The sequence below is a fragment of the Lissotriton vulgaris genome, chromosome 12 (assembly GCF_964263255.1).
Source record: "Lissotriton vulgaris chromosome 12, aLisVul1.2, whole genome shotgun sequence".
NCBI classification, from domain to species: domain Eukaryota; kingdom Metazoa; phylum Chordata; class Amphibia; order Caudata; family Salamandridae; genus Lissotriton; species Lissotriton vulgaris.
Window position 1 is genome coordinate 107,921,135 of NC_141700.1, and position 22,811 is coordinate 107,943,945.

Genomic DNA, 22,811 nt, shown 5'->3' on the forward strand with positions numbered 1-22,811 from the left:
CAGTGCAGCACGGCTGCCGCCCTAAAAATTGTGCCGCCTGGGGCGGACCACCCCCCCCCCCCCCACCCCCCCTAGCTACGCGGCTGGTCGTAGGGCCATAGTTCTTGGACTTGCACCAGTTGCAGAATCTCTTCCACTTGTAAGCATAAGAAGTCCTAGTGGAAGGTCGCTTAGCCTCCTTCAGTATGTCCATACAATCTTCGGGTAGATTCAAATGGCCATATTGCACTATCTCAGGAGCCATGCCGCCAAACTCAAAGACGAGCGGTTCGGGTGCACCATCTGCCCCCCGAACTTCGTGAGAAGGTCCGGCCTGCACAGCAACCGTATGTGAGGAAGGAGAGACCGGTGAAGCAGGTCCGTGAACCACCACTGTCTGGGCCATTCCGGGGCGATCAATATCATCCGCGCCCTGTACCGGGACAGCTTGATGAGCACCGCCGGAATCAGGGGAATGGGTGGAAAAGCGTACAGAAAGCTGATGGACCAGTCGATCCATAGGGCATTCCCCAACGTCCCCTGTTGGTAGTACCTGGAGGCGAAGTCTCGGCATTTGCTGTTTTTGGCGGTGGCGAACAGATCTACGTCTGGAGTCCCCCACCTTGCGAAGACTTCTCCTAGCACTTCGTCGTTTATGACCCATTCGTGGTTTTCCTGAATCAGTCTGCTCAGTGCGTCCGCCTGAACATTCTGCACACCTGGTAGATCGGTAGCCGTTATTGTCAGTCCTCTGGCCAGAAGCCAGTGCCAGATCGCCTGCGCCTCCTGCAACAGAGTGCGTGATCTCGAGCCCCCCTGCTTGTTGAGGTAATACATCGTGGTCGTATTGTCCGTCTGTACAAGCGGAGAGTTGGTCTGGAAAGGCCGGATGAAAGGCCTTCAGTGCCAAGTGAACAACTCTGAGTTCCAGGAAATTGATGTGGTACGTGGACTCCGACGGAGACCACGTCCCTTGAATCTGTAAGTCTCCGGAGTGTGCTCCCCAGCCGTGGAGAGACGCATCCGTCACGATCGTCTGTGCGGGAATGTCCTTGTGGAAGGGAACCCCTCTGAGGAGATTCTCCGCTGAACACCACCACTTCAGAGACTGAGGAGCATGCAGAGACAGTCGTATCGTGTCGTCCCAAGAACCAGTCCTCTGATCCAACTGATCCTCCAAGCACTCCTGCAGTGGTATCATGTGCAGCCGTGCGTGAGGCATGAGGAAGATACAAGAGGCCATTGACCCCAGTAGAGAAGACACCATCCTCACTGTTGTAGATGGAGCGGTCATAAGAGCCTGAGCCTTTCAAAGGAGTGCTAACCGTTGCTCCTCCGAAGGAGACACGCTTGCAGACAGCGTATTGATGGAGGCTCCCAAGTACTGTATGCATTGGACTGGAGTCAGGACAGACTTGGACATGTTGATGTGCAACCCCAGCTTGTTCAAGAGAACGCACATCTTCTGGAAGTGTGCTTGAGCTTCCGAGAAGGAGGAGGCCTTGATCAACCAGTCGTCCAGGTACGGGTAGACAAACACCTTGTTCTTCCGCAGGCGTGCCGCTACCACTACCATGCACTTCGAGAATGTCCTGGGCGCAGACTTCAGCCCGAATGGCAGTACTGTGTATTGATAATGATTGGCGCCGACTTGGAATCGCAGGAACTTCCTGTGTTTCTGTGCAATGGGCACATGGAAGTACGCATCCTGTAGGTCTATAGCACAAAGCCAGTCTCCCTGCTGCAGCTGAGGGTAAATCTGCTGCAACGACAGCACGCAAAATCGCTCTATGCGAATCCACTTGTTCGCTTGCCGCAAGTCCAGAATGGGCCTGAACTCGTTCTTGTCCTTCTTGCGGACCAGAAAGAACCGCGAGTACAGACCTCTTCCCCTTTGAGGCAGAGGTACGTCTTCTATCGCCCTTTTCCTTAATAGGATGTCGGCCTCTGCCTGGATCTCGCGCAGCTGAAACTGCGAGCTCACTGGCGGAATAGCTGGAGGCAGGCTGGTGAACCGAAGACTGTATCCATTGCAAACAATATTCAGCACCCACTTGTCCGGAGTAATTTTTCTCCACTCTGCCAAAAAAAATTGAACGGATGTAGGGGAAGTAAACGCTCAGGGCCTAGACCCGGCCGGGCCGTTGGTCGCGGTTGCGGACTGTTGGCCTCCTCTGCCCCTCTGCATTTCTGGAAGGGTTCCGGAACTGCTGCTGTTGTTGCTGCTGTCCGGAAGTCTGCCCTCGCCCTCTGCCTGAAGTGCCGAACCGTCTCTGGAACGGGCGGTAGTTCTTCTTCTTCTTCTCAGGCTTCTCTAACCCGACAGCCGTCAGGGTTTCGGCTTCTGCTTTCATACGGGCCATTTCATCGTCCGCATGCTTGCCGAACAGGGTTTCCCCCGAGAAAGGCAGGTTGGCCACCCGCTGTTGCGCCTCCGGTTTGAGTGAGGTGAGGCGAAGCCAAGCGTGACGCCGTTGACTGATGCTGTGGCAGTATCCGTGCGCCGCCAGAAGAGATACATCAGCAGCCGCGCTGATGATCTGGTTAGACACCAACATCCCCTCATTTAATATCTCCAGAAAGTCCTCTTTCTTGTCACGAGGGAAGAGCTCAGCGTACTGCTGGAGGGACTCCCATATGGCACGATCATATCGCCCCAGCAGAGCCCCGGCACTTGCAGCCTTCATGGTGGTAGATCCCGTCCCACAGACCTTTCTGCCCGCCGAATCCAGCCAATGGCTGTCCTTATCAGGCGGCACTGTCGAAGAAGGAGTGGTGGCATGCTGCTTCTTAGCTGCTGTCACAATAACGGAGTCTGGTGTTGGGTCCATTCGAAGGAAAGCCGGGTCAGATTCTGGAGCCCGGTATTCCTTGAGGAGCCTGGAGGGAGCTGCCTTCGTCACCGCCGGAGTGAGGAACAACTCCTTGGCGGGCTCCTCCAATCCGGGTACCAACGGCAGCAGCAGTCGAGACAAATGCTTCTTGTGAAGCGTCTCGAAGATCACGGACGCCGTAGGTGTTGGCACCGTCACCGTGATCCCTAGCTTAGCCGCACCCCTCAACAGCACTTCCTGGAAGGAGACGATATCGTCAACGGGCGACACCCTCGTCCCTGGAGACTCCGACAGTGTCAGTGAATAATCCCTGGTGGACGAGCCTGTGCGGGATCTGGATCTGCGCCTCCTGTGGCGTCGTCTAGATCGAGATGACTACCGGCCACAGCTCCGCGATCCCCCTCTCTGGCCGAAGCGGAAGCGCGATCTTCTCGGCCTCGGCCGATCCGCAGGCCTCACAGGAGCAGGTGATGTCCGCCTGGCCGGGACCCTCGGCTGAAGGGTCCCCTTAGGAGGCGTTGGTTAGCGTGGCAACGAGGCTGTCCTGGGTGGAGGCACAGGTGGAGGAACGGAGGGAAGAGGCGGTGGTGGGAGCGGAGGCGGCGGTGACTGACGAGGAGCCGGCCCACGGGGCGGTGGTGGAGGCAGGGTGGGGTTCCGTGGAGGCGGACCCTATGGCAATGGAGGAGGGGTAGGCGTCCTAGGTTTAGTAGGCGTATACACCACTGAGTACACCGAGCCCGGTGACTTTGTCTTCTTCCTTGGCAACAATGGCGAACCAATCGCCGACCTCCTAGTGTCAGGAGTCCTCCTGCGCTTCCTTGGCATCAAAGAACGCCTCCCCGACGTCGAGGAACATCTTCTCGACGTCGACCGGTAGCGCCTCCTCGACGTCGACCGGGGGCGCCCCCTCGACGGCGAACGCCTCCTCGACGGCGAACGCCTCCTTGACGCCGATCTTCTCCTCTTCGCCGACGGTGAACGGCGGTGTCGCCTCGACGGCGAGCGCTGACGCCGGGCCTTTTCTTGACGTCGATGACTCGACGATGACGTCGACGATGACGATGCGGTCGATGGTGGTCTGTTCAGCTCCCTCGACGCCGAACGTCAACGCCGCTTCTCCCAAGAGCCCCGGGGAGATGGGAAACAGACCGTTGTCATCCCCCTCGACGCCGCAGTCTACGCAATTGACGCTGGTGGAGTATGGGGACGCTTGCTGGACTTCCTGCCCCTGGGTAGCCCCCCAGAGGCCTCAGCCTGGGTAGATGAAGCATGCCCTGACCCACCTTCTGACGTCTGTCCTCGAGGCCTTGGAGCCTGATCTTCATCCTCTCTCTCAGGGTCCTGGCAGAGAAGGTTTTGCAGATTTCACACTCCTCTGGGGCATGAGAAGAGGGGAGGCAGACGATGCACACTCCATGTGGGTCGGATTTGGCCTTTTTTCTATCACACTCTGGGTAATTGTCAAATAAGCCAGGCATTTTGACAGTACAGTGAAGAAAAAGGGCTTAGTACTTAACAACAAGCACTACACACAAGAAAAAGTGAAAAAAATCACCAAATAAACCCTTGAAAGGGAGAGCTCAATGCTCTAGGGTCCTGTTGCAGGAACCGGAAAAAAGAACTGAAAGTAAAAGGGACCTGCTGTGCATTCTGGGATACTGAGAGAGTTCTGGAAAGTTTTCTTAAAGGCACAGTATCCTATTTGAGCCACATAATGGCAGCCTATGGGGCTTGTCTGTCCATACCTTCCTCTCAATCATTCTAGAGGCTTTTGCTGGTAGAGGCAAGCTTTCTCTGTGAGGAAACTGGGCAAGCTGTGCTGTTTGTGTGGTTGTTTTGGTGGAATTTCTAGTTGAAGTACTGGACAGTGTAGCCTGTGGATATAGGCTGCATTATCTGTCTTTAAATTCTCTCTTAAGTGTCTTTGCAGTTCTGCATTTTTTGACAACTTAAGAGATTATTTTTGATTGCTCCGGGGTCCCCGCACATGGGCGGGACTATTCACCAGATTATGACTATACACAGAGGTTCCCTACTACAGAAGTTGGTCTGGGCTGTTATGGAGTGTTTATCAAAGGAGAAGGTAAGTTGGGTGTCATCCTCGTAGGATATTGGAACAAATCCATATGTCCTCATGAGATTGGCCAAGGGAGCTATAGAGATGTTGAATAAGGTAGGGTTTAAGCAATATCCCTGCGGGACTCCCTTGGACAATTTCCTGGTCTTGGACATATAAGGACCCAAGCTAATAGTCTGGGAACGGTCAGAAAGAAAGCTGGTCATCCACTGCAAGGCCTTTCCTTTTAGCCCGGTTTCCTCTGACCTCCTGAGCAGAATTTGATGGTTAAGGGTGTCGAATGCCGCCAAAATATCTAATAGCACCAGTAGGTTGGATTGTCCTCTATCTAGTGCTAGCCTAATATTGTCCGTGACTGCCACTTGGGCTGTCTCCGTACTATATTTCGGTCTGAAGCCTGATTGTGACACATCTAGGCAAGCTGACGCTTCGACATAGGTTGATAAATGCTTGTTGATGTGTTTTTCCAGCATTTTGCTCAGGAGTGGTAGGAGGGATATCGGTCGCAGGTTAGATAGTTCTTTCATAGAGGCCTTGGTGTTTTTATGTAGTGGAATGACATGTGCTGCCTTCCATTCAGAAGTTAAGTGACCTTCCTTTAGTGATGCATTCAGAAGGGAGCAGACAGTTGTTTAGAGAGGCTCGCCAATATTTTGGCTGGTACAACATCAAGGGGGGAGCCTGATCTAATGGTATGTATTAAGGCTTCCACCTCTTCACAAGTCAGGGGGTGGAAACTCATCAAAGGTGTCCCCTTTATGTCGGGAAAGTGTTGATATGTAGTGGCCGGTCTCAAATTGCCAGCTGTAATGATTTTGTCATAGCCTCTATTTTCTGCTCAAAATATTCCCCGTTAGTGTCACATAAGGCTTGGGAGGTGGGTTCATCCAGATCACACACTTTAGGGTTCGTGAAGGTTTTAAGGATCTGGTACAATACTTTTAGGGCATTCCCTGCCTGTGCTAACTGCAAAGTGATGAAAGTCTTCCGAGCAATTTTGATATTTACTGTACTGTAAAGTATTTAATGCTTACCTGTGCCAGGCTTGCTTGGTTCTAAAATAAAACAACAGTATATATTTTATACAAAAACAGTTGGCCTAGAAACAGTTCTTAAGCTTTTGAATTCATTTGCCGACTGAGTGTGTACATCAAATGCTTAACGCTGTCCTCTGATACTGCCTTACTGCTCGACCACACTACCACAAATAGAGAGTAAGGTTCTATCTAATTTTACCTCTGCCTACCGTTGAGGTTCCACTGGACTCTGTGCACACTATGCCTCACTTTGTTACAGTATATACAGAGCCAGCTTCCTACACACAAGCATAACAGTATACGATGGGTAGACAAGCTTAGACTTGCACTGCAGTCTCTTTTTGTACTGTCACTTCGAGAGCTGTTGATGTGGAGATGTAGAAACACGCCCTGCTGAGTGCACTACAAAGGGACCTTGGAGAAGTTGGCCTGCCTTGGAATGTCAGAAAGTTACAGCTGCTGGCAACGAGAGGGCTATACATTGCTTTAATGTGGATTGGCTTTTCTGAGGATTATCAAAAGCTGCCAACAACTAAATAGACTTACAGAAGTCTTTGTTCTATATAGAATTTTAAGCACCTTCTTACATATAAAATGTGCAGCCTTTTCTCAAAGACATTGGGTAGGTCTTGGAAAATGTTTTTTATCACAGGTCCCATGAGCTGAAAATCAGTTGCCACTTAGGAACTGCTCCCAAAGTAACTATGTTTGCAAGATTAGCAAAAGGTATTTTTTTTTGTTAAAGGTCAAATTTCACTGACTCTCACTGTAGATGTTGAAAGTCACATTCTTCCAGCTATGGTCTCTTAAGCAGGTGGCAACATGACTTCTGAAGAATTGAAGATGTTATCAGACATAATGAACAGTTGAAAAGAAACTATGAAATCATGTTTTCGCCGTAGTTGTTTGATTAGATTCAGACCAATGATGGACATCTGAGGGAAACACTTTCCCCTTTGAGGATCTCAGACTCTTCCTATGCAGGTATCCATCTGTAAGGAGCAAAGAGATGCAAATATAACTCATCATTGGTGAGAGAAAAGCCCTGCTTGTCAACAGCCTTAGGGAAACTTCTGTGGATGCTATACCAAATTTATATGACTCATCAGTCGTTTAAATAGGGGAGCACTTGGTGACCAAGTCGTCTGCAAAAAATCTACCAAAAGAACTCTGAATTGATAATAGGAGCTGGCCACCTAAAACACAGTAATTTTTTTTAACTTAGGATGTCTTGGGAGTGTCATAAAGGAAAATGCTACTTACCAGTATGCATCTGTTATTGGCATGTAGAGCTGCAGATTAACACACTGTGCACAGATCGCCACCCAGTGTTAGGCCCGGATGTTTGCAGTTTGTTTTTGTACTGAAAAGTTCTTTAGAAGTCACAAGATAGGTGGCTCCGCCTTTGGACTACATTGCGCATGGGCATCGGCTCCATCCTCAGATTGTTTTCCGCCATTAGGGAAATGATGGAGCTTTGTAAGAGAAAAAGGGATGTCCTTGTAAGCTGTATCTAATTAAGATAAAACTGGAACAGACAAGGGTAGCCGGGGAGGCGGGTGGGCATGTGTAACTCTGCAGCTCTACATGCCAAGAACAGATGCATACTGGTAAGTAGCATTTTACGTTAGAGGCATATGAGCTGCAGATTACACACTATGCATTGATTGTATAGCAATACCCTTTCTTAGTGTCGACCACCCCTATCTGTTGCAGTAGTTTGAAATAGTGTTTTGAGAACAGCCTGGCCCACATTAGCTTGTTGTTTAGTTTGCACATCTACACAATAGTGTTTTGTGAATGTGTGCGGGGTAGACCATGTAGCTGCTCTGCAGATGTCATCTAGGGGAATGTTCCCTAAAAATGCCATTGAAGCCTCTATTTTCCTTGTAGAGTTGGCTTTAGGAGGAACAGATAACGTACATTTAGCTTTGTGGTAGCAAATCTGTATGCATTTGACAATCCATCTAGCTAACCCAGATTTCAATATGGGGTTGCCCTTGTGTGGTGGTGAGAAAGACACAAAAAGTTGTTTGGTCTTACGAAAGGGTTGAGTTCTCTCGATGTAGTATAACAATGCTCTTTTGACATCTAGGGTATGAAGAGCTCTTTCTGCTACTGTCTGTGGCTGCGAGAAGAAAACTGGCAGTTCCACAGATTGATTGAGGTGTAAGGGAGAAATTACTTTGGGAAGAAATTTTGGATTGGTACGGAGAACAACCTTATTGTGATGCATTTGCAAGAAGGGTTCTTGAATGGTTAGAGCTTGTAATTCACTAACTCTCCGTAACGAAGTAATAGCCACTAGGAACGCAACCTTCCATGTTAAAAACTGTAGTTCACATTTATGTAACGGTTCGAAGGGAGGTCGTGGAGATAGGTATAGTTTTTGGTGTGGTACTACATACAGTTGTAGCAGTGTGGTGTACCACGGCTGTCTGGCCCACGTTGGAGCAACTAGGATGAGGGTTAGAGAATGCTGCTGTAGTTTGCTTACTTCTAGTGGCATGAGTGGTAGAGGTGGAAAAGCGTACGCAAATCTGCCTGACCAGTTCATCCATATCACATTGCTGTAATGATTTCCAGGCTTGTTCCGCAGGAGCGTCAGGAATCCGGAGAATAGTCCTCAGCCTTCCCCTACGGTGTTCGGACTCTATCAGACTCTAGAGTATCGAAAGGCACGCCAGGGGAAAACAGGGAAACAGCAAACATCAGTGTGGATACTTGATGAAAGGCAGGCTGTAAGGGAAGGAAGATGTTACTACCTATACTTTGTTACAAAATAGTGTATATGCACAATGTCCACATATATACATAAACAGCACCTACCACAGCTAATCGTCTCGACCTTGAAATACTACTGTTGGGTAGATTTGGTGTCCGCTCTCTGTACACAAAAGGGCAAAAGATTGTAAACACTCTACCCCGCTCTATACTAGCATATGAAAGTAAGTGATGTGTGAATCTCACCCCGCTATTCTTATGGAGAATACTTGAAGAGCACCCAACTCTATTCCAAGGTGAGATGCTCGTGTGCGAGCCTTTCTTCTGGAGTATGTACAAGGTATAATCTGCCAGACAATATCACATCTTAGTCATCTATAACACTAACCACATATAGTATAAGAGAGGCAGCGCAACGCGCTGTTACAGTGATTCTAGTAGCTGAGCCTCGAAACATACCACACACTGGTCCACGCAAGTGTCCCAAACATAAGTATTCCACAATGCCAAAGGGAAGACTGGTTAGGTGGTTCACCCAACGGGAGGCAGCTCCAGGCCAGTAAACCGAGATGAAGAGGCAGCAGCCAGTAACTGGCCGGACGGCGGGGAACGACCCGGCCGCCAGGCGGAGCACAAGGAAAAGGGAAACCTGGAATGGCAGTACCCGGCCGGATGGCGGGGAAAGACCAGGCCGCCGGGCGGAGCACAAGGAAAAGGGAAACCTGGAATGGCAGTACCCGACCGGATGGCGGGGAAAGACCCGGCCGCCGGGCGGAGCACAAGGAAAAGGGGAGTATGAACGGGGGGAAGAAAATAAGTAAAGCAAACACGAATTGCACCAAATGTGTTTGTGAGGACTCCCAAGAAGGTAACAGAAATGCTGACACAAGCTTGAAGAGTGTCAGCGGGAGCCGCCAAGGAGGGCCACAGGTCACAACGGAACAGAACGCCCTCACGGAGGACGGAGGATCAAGACAGGAAACACAACCGACCAAAAACCGGAAGTCACGCAAATCCGACGGGGACAGAACACCCGGAAGTGTGAGCTAGACGCTAGAACGCAAAGCGGCGTTCTGTTGATGAGGTGCGTCTTATATAGTGCCCAAGGCAAATTAGAACTTCTTCGCGAGTGTGACTTCGGGGCATGACAATTGCCTTTGGACTGTGGGTGCGGATATCTGGCGGCGAAGCTTGGGCATTTGGAGTTCTCGTGGGTGGCAAGTCTATCTGAGGTTGTCCCCACATCTGAAAGAATGGTTAAAGAACTTGTGGATGAAGTTCCCACTCGTGGGTCTGTTGTGTCTGACGACTTAACAGACGCGCAGTGGTATTTTGTACTCCTGGAACATGCTGGGCTAAGAGGAATATGTTCTGAGTTATAGCCCAGCACCATATGTTCTGTGCTAGTTGCAGGGAGTGTGTTCCGCCCTGTTTCTGTATGTAATTCATGGCTGTAATGTTGTCCGTGCGGACTAACACAGCTTTGTTTGATACTTGCTTTTGGAAAGCTTTTCGTGCTAGGAATATGGCTAGTAACTCCAGGTGATTGATATGGAGTAACTTTTGTTGTGGTGTCCACCTGCCTTGCATATTGTGTTGCAGTTGGTGGGCTCCTCAGCCGGAGAGCGATACGTCCGCTGTCAAGACTATTTGAGGAACTGGCTCTAGGAACGGTAGTCCGTTGGAAAGGTTTTTGGTGTTCCACCACTGAAGAGAGCGATGAGTCCGACCGTCTACCAACACTAGGTCTGTTAATTGACCTTGAACCTGGTTCCATTGACGTGATGAGCACTCTTGGAGAGGACGCATTTGAAGTCTTGCATGGGGCACTATGAAAATGCAAGAGGCCATCATCCCTATGAGTTGCATGAACACTCGTGCTGGCAGGGAGTGTTGTGGCTGAAACTTTGTGAGAAGAGCTTGCATGCTTGCTATCTTTACTGGAGTGGGATAAGCTAGCGCTGTCAAGGTGTTTAATGCAGCACCGATGTACTGTTGTACTTTGGATGGTTGCAGATGGGACTTGGTGTGGTTTATTGTGAACCCCAAGTTGTGAAGCAGTTGGATATGGCATGAGTGTGTTGCACACTGGCTGTATGAGCTGGCTTTTATGAGCCAGTCGTCGAGGTATGGGAAGACATGGATGTGTTGTCTTCGTAAGGGTGCTGCCACTACTGCTAGGCCATCGGTGAATACTCTTGGTGCTGTTGTGACTCCGAATGGGAGTACTTTGAATTGATAGTGCTGCCTGTCTATTACAAATCTGAGATACTTCCTGTGAGCTTTGTGAATGGGAAAGTGAAAGTATGCGTCCTTGAGATCTAGAGTAGCCAGGAAGTTGTTTTGTGACAGAAGAGGAAGGACTTGTTGAAGTGTGACCATGTGAAAATAGTCTGAATGTATGTATATGTTTAGAGGTCTGAGGTCTAGAATAGGCCTTGGAGAGCCGTCCTTCTTTGGGATAAGAAAGTATAGGGAGTAGACTCCCTTGTTTTGTTGGTGCAGAGGAACTGGTTCTATTGCACTTTTTCCAGCAGAGATATTACTTCTTGCTTTAGCAGTGATAGATGCTCTTGTGACATTGGACGCTGTTTGGGTGGTATGTTTGGGGGTGTAGATGTTCGTTCTAGACAGTAACCTGATTGAATTTGTCACACCCACCTGTCTGATGTGATGTTGGTCCAGGCAGGAAGGAATTGTTGTAGTCTTCCCTCCACAGGAGTGGAATGGTGGGGGGAAGTGGAGGAAAGTCATTGGGCAGGGGTGGAGGTAGAGCGGGAGTTGTTTGTTTTGCCTCTGCCTTTGTTGTTGTTACCCCTATAACCCCCTCTTTGGTAGCTCTTAGTGAATGTAGATTGGCTAGGGGCCTTATAGGAAGTGGAGGGGCCGTCGGAGGAGTAGCTTCTTGTGTTGCCTCTATATGATGAGCGACAAAAAGAATGCCTGGGAGCTTGCAGTTGCAAGGCTCCCATAGATTTAGCTGTGTCTGTGTCTTTAGATACTACTAAGGAATCTAGTGGTACTGGATCTCTAATGTAAACTAGATATGTAGGGATAGCTTTGAATTTCTTCTCAATGCGAGGGTTGAGGACTCGAGCCCTGACAGGATCTTTAAATACCTCTGTTGCATGCTTAAAGACCCCTTTAAGCACTGGCAAGATAGCAGTGGACCTTTGTGTAGTATCAAAAGTGTCCAATAAGAAATCTTCCTCCACAGCATCTGTGTGCAAATCAACCCCATGGTATTGGGCTGCTCTCTGTACTAATAGGTTAAAACCTATAGTGGATTAGGCGACTGAGGGGGACTATTGGTCCCTACTGGGTTATGTGCACCCCCACCTGTGTCATCAGAGTCTGTATCGACATTATCGTCTGGGTCAGTGGATGGCGTAGGCGAATTATGTGGTGGAGGAGTTTTAGGAGGAGGAATAGTATGGGGAGGTGGTGAGGAAGGGACCCTTAATGAAGAGGTTGCAATGCCTCTCTTATTCTTTGGAGGAGGAGAAGTTGCAGGTGCCTCTAGTGGTCTCTTCTTTGAACTAAGAGTTAGTTGGCCAGTCTTAGGATCCTTTATAAGAGTCTTTTGAGTAGGATCTGGTGTAAAAAGCTCTTCTGTGGAGGGAAGATCCTTCAGTGTCGAAGTTTTCGGTTCCGAAGGTTTTTTCGGCACCGGCTGGGTAGCTGGTCTAGGGTCTTTCGGCTTAAAACTGTGACTTTTTGCAATGTCTTTAGCCGAAACGTGTTTTTTCGGTTCCGGTTGTTTTTTTCGGTTCCGAAGCATGTGAGTCAGGACCCGTAGGCAGTTTTTTACTCGGCTAAGAGTGCGGTTTTGACGTCGATGAGCTGGTGCCAGTTTTTGGCGCCGAGTGCTTGGGTGTTGAAGCAGCGATCGGCGTAGATGAGGAAGATGGCTTCTTCTTCGGTGTCGGTATGGGATCGACGCCGGGAATAGGCTGACTTGAGCCCGAGCTGCCTGAAGGCTTAGTAGGCTTCTTTGCCGAGCCCGAAGGCAGGGCGTGGGAAGCAGTCTCTCGGTGTGCACCCGGGCCCGAGGGTGAGGGTGTGACCGAAGCCTTTTTTGAGGGTGTAGAAGAAGGGTCGGGGTCGACGTTCTTACTTACGACCTGTTGAGCTGGAGTGATGTCCTCGACGTCTGAGTCTTCGGCATCAGAGGAGCTGGCACTTTCTTCGGCCTGCTGTCGTTCTGGCACGACGAAGCCCTCTTGAAAGATGTAGTCCAGGATTGAAGCTGACGAGCGAGCCATTGTTCTTCGAGCTCGTCGGTCCCGAATCGTTTTCTTGGAGAGGAAGGAGGCACAAGCGGAACAGTCTTTGGCCTCGTGCTCCGGTGAGAGGCAAAGGTTGCACATCTCATGAAGATTGGTGTGGGGAAACTTCACCCCCACATTGAGGACACTTCTTGAATGGCGTCCTTTCCATGAGCCAGAGAGTAAGGCCCAAGTAGGCCCGAAGGCCTTCGTCGACAACCGGAATCGAAGATTTCGAAGTGTTGAAGAATCGCATCGATGGGAGGCGCGATCAAAACAATACCGTCGAACTGGGTGAGGATTGCGCGCCGAAGGAAAATCGATTCCAAAGTGGAGCACAGGAAACACATCCGAGCCCCATGGCGGAAAAAAACAATCTGAGGATGGAGCCTATGCCCCTGCGCAATATGGTCCAAAGGAGGAGTCCCCTATCTCGTGACTTCCAAAGAACTTTTCAGGACAAAAACAAACTGCAAACATCTGGGCCCAACACTAGATGGCGATCTATGCACAGTGTGTAATCTACAGCTAATATTCCTCGAATCAGTATTTTTTCGGTGGTGTTAAACGGTGTCATAATGGTCTTCAATAATGTCCTTGCTGACAGTCAATAGTGTCCTGCATCACCGATATTGCCACCTGTGGTGTCCATCACCGGACCATTCATTGCCAGTGGGGCTTTCATTAATGGTGACAAGTGTGAAGATGGTGAGACAGCCAAACTATGCTTTCCAGACTATGGAAAGTCTAACAGGTAATCAGGTATGGACATCTTATACATATAATTAGATGACAGCGTGTTCACCTTTTTTCCACATAAATTACCCAAGGTGATGGACTGTGTTTTACTGTTTTCTTCTCCATTTTTCTGGAAAATGTTTGTGGTGGTTCTTTAAATGTGGAGGGCTTTTCATTATGTGAAACACATTAAAGATTAATATGTGCCCAAAATGTTCCCTTATTTAGACTGTTTTATGCACTTGTGAAGACGCGTCCTCACCTAAAGAGATAGGGTATTTAGCCTTGTACTTAAAAAGCCACTCCTTCAATGATTTTGATGGAGGGAAGGGGCCTTAGTTATAGCCTCTTGGGCAATATTTAACATTCAGTAGTTCTTTTTATATTACTGTAGGACTTACAGCTTGATGACAAACCTCATTTAAGCATGAGAATCTATAAAGGATCAAATATTATAACTAGGAATAAAAGTACTATCCTTTTTTTTCTACATGCATCCCTTACTCAACATCAATATTTTTGAATTTTATTTACTCTGAGAAACTGAACCGGAGCTTCGAATTCCATCATTTCCTGGAGTAAACATTAGTCCAATGTACTTTGTGTCCTTGGGGAAGTCAGGCTTTTACTGGGCATTATCTTCAAGAGAACTGTAATTTACCACTGATGTTACATGATACTCTAAATTGGAAAGCCAAGAGTCCCTTTAGGTAACGGACTCTCACAGGGTTGCAAAGGTGAATCATACAATGATCCTACACCAGCAAGACATTTTCTGAAGAAAAAAAGCTGCTGCAAAAAGAGATTAACACTACTTTTCAATATGCTGCACCCTCTCGACAAGTCCTTAAATGGTCATGGCATACAAACTGAAGACACCACACACCACCACCAAAGCAATTCATTTTTGAGAACTCATACAGAGAGAGACTCACAAAAGAATCACATGAACATCACACCATGGGCTTCGGAGGATTTAATTAATCCAAGTATAATCTGTGTGTTTCAGTGAAGGAGAAATAGTGATTGTAAATCTGATATTCCTATGATGGACATTGTAAAGGTATGCAACTGTCTGAAAGTTGGATGAGCACAGGGATTCATCAGCTAGGTAATAAGAGTCCAACGTCTTTTAAGAGGAGAAAAGAGACTTAAATGTGGTAATCGTACGAGCGGATAAAGCAGGGGTCTAGGGCATGTTTAGGTCAGAGCTTGACAAATGAATACTTTTTAAGCAAGGCAAAGTACCAGCAATCACATCGGGCTGTAAAAAGAACACTGTAAGCAAGCATGAATAGTTTCCGCAACCTTACAGAATTAATGATTTATGGAATGAGAAGTGATATCACATGCTACAAAACTTCTGATCAACAATCCTCAAAATAATTCCAATCCAACAGCAATGATAGAGAACATGATACGAGAATGATCAGTGCGTGGAATAATGAATGCATCATCTAGAATTACCAGATTTAATATTGCCATCATCGCGACACATCCCATTCCAGCGGCTGTATAATGTCACGGAGTGAATGTTGTCTTCTGCATGCTTAACTTCTTCCTGTTTTTGTCGGATCTTCTCCCAATTTCTCACCAGAAAAACATGATGTTTCAGAACAAAATTTCTAAACCCAATAAAAGAACAGAAGATTTTGGAATGCATGTGAAAGAAGTATACATGAAAGCCCTGCTGATGGGGAACCAATAAACTGCAAAGAACACTGGAACTCTCTCTAATTGTCCAAGTGCACAACGTCAAGAAAAGGAACAGGCATTCAAATATATTGAGCAACTATATCATGCCTCCTTTACCTTTCCCTGTTGGACATCGGCTTTATCTGCAACTGTGGGCTCAGCCGGGTTGGGGTGCTGATACTTTCACTGGGCTCTTCTGGCAAGTGCCCCCTCTGTTAAACAGATAATTATATGTGAGAGTAAACAGATGTAGACTTAATAAAGTTAATAAACTTCCTTTTTTATAGTTTTTAGACTTGAAATTACCATTAATACAAGGTATGCAAAGTTCATGAACACACACGGATAGACCGTGAAGTCGTAGAAACACACTCACTGTGTGGTACCCCCAATTTCAGGTGCTCAAACATTTTCCTTATATATCACATTGGCAGTGCCAGGGGTAGATCAAAATCACGTTTATTTGCTGATCTCTTTCACATTTAGTTGAAAAAGAAGGGCCATGTGTAACACCGTAATCCAACCATCTTCCCAAGAAATCCCTTACAAAGAGCCTTGCAATGTAGCAGAAGAGATAGCCAGTCCGTGCTGATATTCGCGTGATGCTCCACAGCTAGCAGAGGAAGCATAGAAGGGACTCCGTCTTGCCTGCTGGAGCACACCACTTACTAAGACCAAGAAGCTGGCATAGTGGAAGCGAAGGCCAAAAGTGTAAGAAACATTAGTAGTGCTAGATTCCTTACCTTAGAATTACCCCCAGGAGTCAGACTGGATCTGGAAAGTTTTTCGTCAGCAGTACCCCAGCACGTTGGTAGGCGTCGTCGTGCGGCTCCGCGTGCGTCGTTGGCAGTATGATGTTGTCGGCGGAGCTACTTGGACGCGCCCGCTGACATCAGTTCTGTACACGACTTTCCGCGCCAGGAACGCAGAGCTATGCAAGATACTGACCACTGGTGCCATGATACTAGGGCCTTGAAAGGGATGACCTTAACCCTAGAAATCAGTTCGCAGAACGAGGAGGATGGGCCAGGCGGTAAGGAATCTATCACTACTAATGTTTCTTACAGATATATCGTTACCGAAGGTAAGTAACTTGTGCATCTGAAAGAAACACGTAGTGATAGATTCCTTACCTTAGAATAGATACCCCAGCTATACCAACCCCAGTGGTGGGTCTGCGAACCAAGATCACACCAGAAAGTCCTGGAGAACAGAACAGACAAAGAAGCCGTCTCACCGGACTTGGTTGTCCAGGTAGTAGTGCCTGGTAAACGTATGCAGCAAGGCCCACGTAGCTGCCTGACAGATGTCCTGCAAGGGAACGATGCGTCCCAGAGCAGTAGTGGCTGCTGTCTCCCTGGTAGAATGGGCGTGCAGCCCTAAGGGAGTCTCTTTTTTAGCCAAGGAATAACAAGCCTTTATGCAAAGCACGACCCATCAAGAAAGGGTCAGTTTGTGCACCGCCCGACCTTTCTTAGCGCCCAAGTAGCCAAAAAAGAGTTGGTCATCCACCCGGAACTGTTGTGTGCGGCTCAGGTAGAAAGAGAGCGCACGTTATGGGTCCAGACGATGGAGCCTCTCTTCCTCTTTAGAAGGATGCGGAGGCGGAAGGAAGGTGGGCAAAGTGATAGTCTGCCTGATGTGAAAGGCAGTGACAACCTTTGGCAAAAAGGAAGGACTAGTTCTCAGAACAACTTTCTCCAGATGGACAGAAAGAAAAGGAGGTTTGGAATAAAGAGCCTGGAGCTCACTCACTCTTCTGGCAGAGGTGATGGCAACCAGGAAAGCAGTCTTTAGAGCTAGAAGATGAAGAGGGCAATTATGAAGGGGCTCAAAGGGAGCACACATCAGAAGGGTAAGAACTAGATTTAAGTCCCACTGAGGCACCATGAACGGAACAGTATGAAACATGTGCGTGATGCCCTTCATGAATCTATTTACCACAGGGGACTTGAAAAGGGAAGGCTGATCTGGGAGCCTCAGGAAGGCGGAAATGGCCGAGAGATAGCCCTTGATAGAGCCCAGAGCAGAGCCCTGCTGGACCAAAGAAAGAAGAAAAAGAAGGACCTATGAAAGAGGAGCAGAAAGGGGATCCACAGCCTTTGCAGTGTACCATGCCACAAACTTATTCCACCTACAGGCGTATACCGTTTTTGTGGAGGGACGCCTGGCTGCCAAGATAACATTGCAGACTTAAGGAGGCAGGTCGAAAGACGTCAACTGCCGCCACTCAATCTCCACGCAAGGAGGTGGAGGATGGACAGGTTTGGGTGGAGGACCGTCCCCTGTTGCTGCGAAAGAAGACCCTCCCGAAGAGGCAAACAAATTGGAGGATCGATGCTCATACTGAGTAGCTCCGGATACCATACTCTTCGAGCCCAGTCCGGAGCCACAAGAATAACTTGGGCCCGGGCACCCCTGATCTTCTTCAGCACTCTGGGCAGAAGTGGTATAGGTGGAAAGGCGTACAACAGACCGCAATCCCACATGCAACGAAAAGCCAGTGCCGCCTTGGAAACTCCTACACGCAGAACTGATGACATTGCGCGTTCTCTTCGGTGGCGAACAGATCTAACGAAGGCTCTCCCCACTACTGAAAGAGACCTTGCCCACGTCCGAGTTCAGACGCCATTCGTGATCCAACATGCATCGTGGCTGAGTTTGTCCGCCCTGGCGTTCAGAGAACCTGCCAGGTGTTGAGCCACCAGGGACATGCCCTGATGTTCCAGCCAAGCCAAGAGACGCAGAGCCTCTTGGCATAGGGTCCACGACCCCACCCCGCCCTGTTTGTTGCAGTACCACATGGCGGTGGTGTTGTCCGTGAACACCTGCATTACACTTCCCCGGACAGACGGAAGGAATGCCGTCAGTGCCAGTCGGATCGCCAGAAGCTCCAACAGGTTGATGTGGAGCTGGGACTCCGCCGGAGACCAGAGGCCTCTGATCTCCGCCTCCCCCATATGGCCGCCCCATCCCAGAAAGGACGCGTCCGTCACAACTGTCTGCTCCAATTGGGGAAGGGTGAGGGATCTACCATTGACCCAATCGCGATTTGTGAGCCACGACTACAATTGCTGTGCAGTGCCCTCCGAGATCTGGACGTGATCGGACAGGTTGCCCTGATGTTGTGCCCACTGGAACTTCAGGTCCCACTGCAGAGCCTGCATATGCCATCTGGAATGATCCACAAGCAGGATGCAGGAGGCCATCAAGTCCAGCAGCCGAAGGGTCATGCTGACCGAAACCCGGGACAGAGGCTGAAAGATCGGAATCATAGCCTGACTCGCTGTTCGGGAGGATAAACCCGAAACCGCGCCGAGTCTATAACCGCTCCGATGAAAAGGAGCTTCTGCAAGAGAATCAGATGGGACTTCAGCAAGTTGATGGAGAACCCCAGCAAATGCAGGAGGTCGGCAGTCGTCTGGAGGTGGGAGTAGGGTGACCAGCCGTCCGTAAATTTCACGGACCGTCCGTAATTGGGACCTCACGTCCGTTGTTGTCCATAATTTTGGCCTTTGGGGAACAGCACTGTTCCCCTGCCAGTAGGCTCAACTCCCTGACGGGGCAGCCTCGCACTCCTCCTGGAGCAAAAGAGCAGCCCCACCCCGCACATTGTCATTCTGTATGCAGCCGATTGCCACGTACAGAATGACAATGAGTCTGTCTGGGCTTTAAAGCATGTGGTGGCCTCCTCCTGCCTCGGGCATCCTGTCAAAAGGAAGAAATGCACAATAACACCCTTGCTGCTACGGGAGAATCTAGTTAATCAAAATAAAGCGAAAGTAAAAAAAAAAGGAAAATGCTACTTACCAGTATGCATCTGTTCTTGGCATGTAGGGCTGCAGAACCACACACTTTTGCATTAGATCACCATCTGGTGGTGGGCCCGGATGATTACACTTTGTTGTTGTCTTGGAAGAGTCTTTGTCTGCTGGGTGACTCCTCCCTTAGACCATAGTGCGCATGGGCATCGACTCCATCCTCAGATTGTTTTCGTCATTTGGGCAAATGATGGAGTTGTATCATTACAGAAAAGGATGACCACGCATTGTGTATCTAAATAAGAGATAATACTGGAACAGATATAGGTAGCCGGGGAGGTGGGTGGGCGTGTGTGTTTCTGCAGCCCTACATGCCAAGAACAGATGCATACTGGTAAGTAGCATTTTCTGTTCGAGGCATATGGGCTGCAGACCACACACTTTTGCATAGATTGAACAGCAGTTTCTCCCTTAGCGGCGGTCACCCATATCTGTTGCAGTAGTTTGAAATAATGTCTTTAATAGAGCCCACACTTGCTTGTTGCTTTGCCTGCACATCTACACACTAGTGTTTTGTAAATGTGTGTGTAGTAGACCATGTAGCTGCTTTACAGATATCATCTAATGGTATGTTCCCTAAGTATGCCATAGATGCTCCTATCTTAAGGGTAGAATGAGCCCTAGGAGGAATGGTTAAAGTGCGTTTTGCTTTTTGGTAACAAATTTGAATACACTTAACAATCCACCTGGCAATACCTGATTTTGAAATCAGATTGCCCTTATGTGGAGGTGAAAATGACACAAACAGTTGTTTAGTTTTACAAAAAGGTTTTGTCCTATCTCTTTTTACATCTAGTGTGTGTAGAGCTCTTTCTGCAACCGTTTTTGGCTGTGGAAAAAATACTGGCAACTCAATGGATTGGTTGAGATGGAATGGTGAAATGACCTTTGGCAGAAACTTTGGATTTGTTTTGAGAACCAATTTATTATGATGAAGTTGTATAAACTTGATATTCAAAGCCCTATGCCTGGCGCATAAACTACTGCAGAATCAAGGCCCCCCGATTCTGAGAAAATGTATTAGACCATACAAAGCCCCAAGATCCCTCCGATCGGACAAGGAGTCTCTAATCATCCTCCCCAGATTCAAGAAAGCTCGCACGGGTGGAAGACGTTTCTCGGTCCACACCGCACGCCTTTGGAATGCTCTCCCCCGAGACCTGAGAACAGAACCCAACTACTTACGTTTCAGGAAACGGCTGAAAACTCACCTGTGACCCTAACTTAACTATCTACCCCTGAACCTGTCCTCCCCTCCCCTCCCCTCCCCCCCTCCTCCTTGCCCCCGGACCCACAGAAGTAGGGATCTTCAGGCTGGGATACCTCAGGGTGACTACGCGCTCTATAAAATTTTTTAATAATAATAATAAATGGTTCTTGAATTGTTAATGCCTGTATCTCACTCACTCTTCGTAGTGATGTAACTGCTTCTAAAAAGGCAACTTTCCATGTAAGAAGCTGTAACTCACATTTATGCAATGGTTCAAATGGTGGACCCATAATTCTTGTGAGAACAACATTTAAATTCCATACTGGAGAAGGCGGTATTCTAGGAGGAATTATTCGTTTAAGTCCTTCCATAAACGCTTTGATTGCATGTACTCTAAACAGTGACAAATGTCTGTTTTGGAGATATGCCGCTGTAGATGCAGTCTAATTGAGGAGTATGCTAAATTAGATCTTTGGAGATGTAATAGATCGCATATGATGTTTAGTATTGAAACATCCAAGGGGTTCACATTGTTGTTTGAACAATATACAGCAAATCTTTTCCATTTTGCTGCATAACATGCCTTAGTGGTAGGACGTCTTGCCTCTTTATTGACATCCATGCACTCAGTAGGTACATTTAGATATCCAAACTCTAGGACCTCAGGAGCCAAATCGCTAGATTGAGCTGCATTAGGTCTAGATGTATAATCTCTCCAAGGTTCTGTGTTAGTAGATGTGGGGAGAGTTTTCGTTTGTGGTGTGGTACTACAGAGAGCTGCAGTAGCGTTGTGTTGCATGGTTGTCTCGCCCACGTTGGTGCTATTAGAATCAATGTGAGAGAATGTTGTCTTAATTTGCGTACCACTAATGGAATTAGTGGGAGAGGTGGGTAAGCGTACGCAAATTTGTTTGACCAGTTCATCCATACCGCATTGCCTTTGGATAATGGGTGTGGGTACCTGGCGGCGAAGCTTAGGCATTTGGAGTTGTTTTGTGTGGCAAACAGATCTATCTCTGGTTGTCCCCACATTTGAAAGAATGGTTGAAGAACTTTAGGATGAAGCTCCCACTCGTGTATCTGTTGTCTCTGACGACTTAACAGATCTGCCAATTGATTGTGAACTCCTGTTAGATGCTCTGCTAACAGGAAAATGTTTTGAGGAATGGCCCATCTCCAAATGCTCTGCGCCCGCCGCGAGAGCTGTAGGGAGTATGTTCCTCCTTACTTCTGAATGTAATACATTGCTTTCATATTATCCGTCCGGACTAATACAGCCTTGTTTGATATGTAATGTTGAAACGATTTTAGAGCTTGAAAGATTGCTAGTAACTCCAGATAATTTATGTGAGGTACTCTTTGTTTTATTGTCCATATTCCTTGTACTGTGTGATTTTGTAAGTGCGCTCCCCATCCAGTGAGGGATGCGTCTGTGGTCAGTATTATTTGTGGAACTGGCTCTATAAAAGGCCGGCCCTTGTAAAGGTTTTTGTTGTTCCTCCATTGCAGAGAGCGATGCGTCAGGTCGTCTACCACCACCAGATCTGTTATGTCTTGTTGAGCCTGATTCCACTGACCTGCCAAGCATTCTTGTATGGGGCGCATTTGTAGTCTTGAGTATGGCACTATGAAAATGCAAGATGCCATCATTCCTATTAGCTGCATGAACACTCGAGCTTGTAGTGAGTGTTGTGCTTGGAATTTTTGTATTAGATTCTGCATAGCCTGTATTCTTATTAAGTTGGGGAACGCTACTGACTTGGCGGAATCTATTGTGGCCCCTAGGTATTGGTGAGATAGGGACGGTTGTAGATGTGACTTGTTTTGATTTACTGTAAACTCCAGTTTGTGCAGCAGGTAGACTGTTTGATGCGTGTGCTGTACAAATTGGTTATTTGACTTGGATTTTATTAGCTAGTCGTCTAGATACGGGAATACATGAATGTTGTCCCTTCTTAAGTGTGCTGCTACTACCGCTAGACACTTTGTGAATACTCGAGGTGCTGTTGTCACTCCGAAGGGGAGCACCTTGAATTGGTAGTGCCGACCTTCTAGCAGGAATCTTAGATACTTTCGGTGAGACTGATGGATGGGAATGTGGAAGTAGGCATCCTTGAGGTCTAATGTAGCAAGGAAGTCCCCTTTTTCTAGTAGCGGTAAAACTTGTTGTAATGTGACCATATGAAAATGGTCTGAATGTATGTACTGGTTTAGGGGTCTTGGATCCGGAATTGGTCAGAGAGACCAGTCCTTTTTGGGTCTTAGAAAATTAAGGGAGTAAACCCCTGTGTTTTGGTGTTCCCTTGGTACTAGTTCTATCGCATTCTTTTGCAGTAGTGATTGTACCTCTTGCCTTAGTTATAAGAGGTGCTCTTGTGACATAGGAAGTTGTCTGGGTGGTATTGTTGGGGGAGTGGAAGTGAGC

At 48.0% G+C, this 22,811-nt stretch overlaps 1 protein-coding gene across 2 annotated transcripts in view; it reads right to left on the reverse strand.

The window, feature by feature from the left end:
- The window catches only part of ASH1L (ASH1 like histone lysine methyltransferase), an 820,515-nt gene that overhangs the window by 270,421 nt on the left and 527,283 nt on the right, over positions 1–22,811 (reverse strand). For both annotated transcript variants that reach the window (XM_086947410.1, XM_086947409.1), the window contains exons 14-15: positions 15,473–15,567; positions 15,128–15,285 (exon numbers count right to left, since the gene is read on the reverse strand). In XM_086947410.1, the coding sequence (XP_086803536.1) occupies positions 15,128–15,285; positions 15,473–15,567 (253 nt within the window). The remainder of the gene's footprint in view (positions 1–15,127; positions 15,286–15,472; positions 15,568–22,811) is intronic.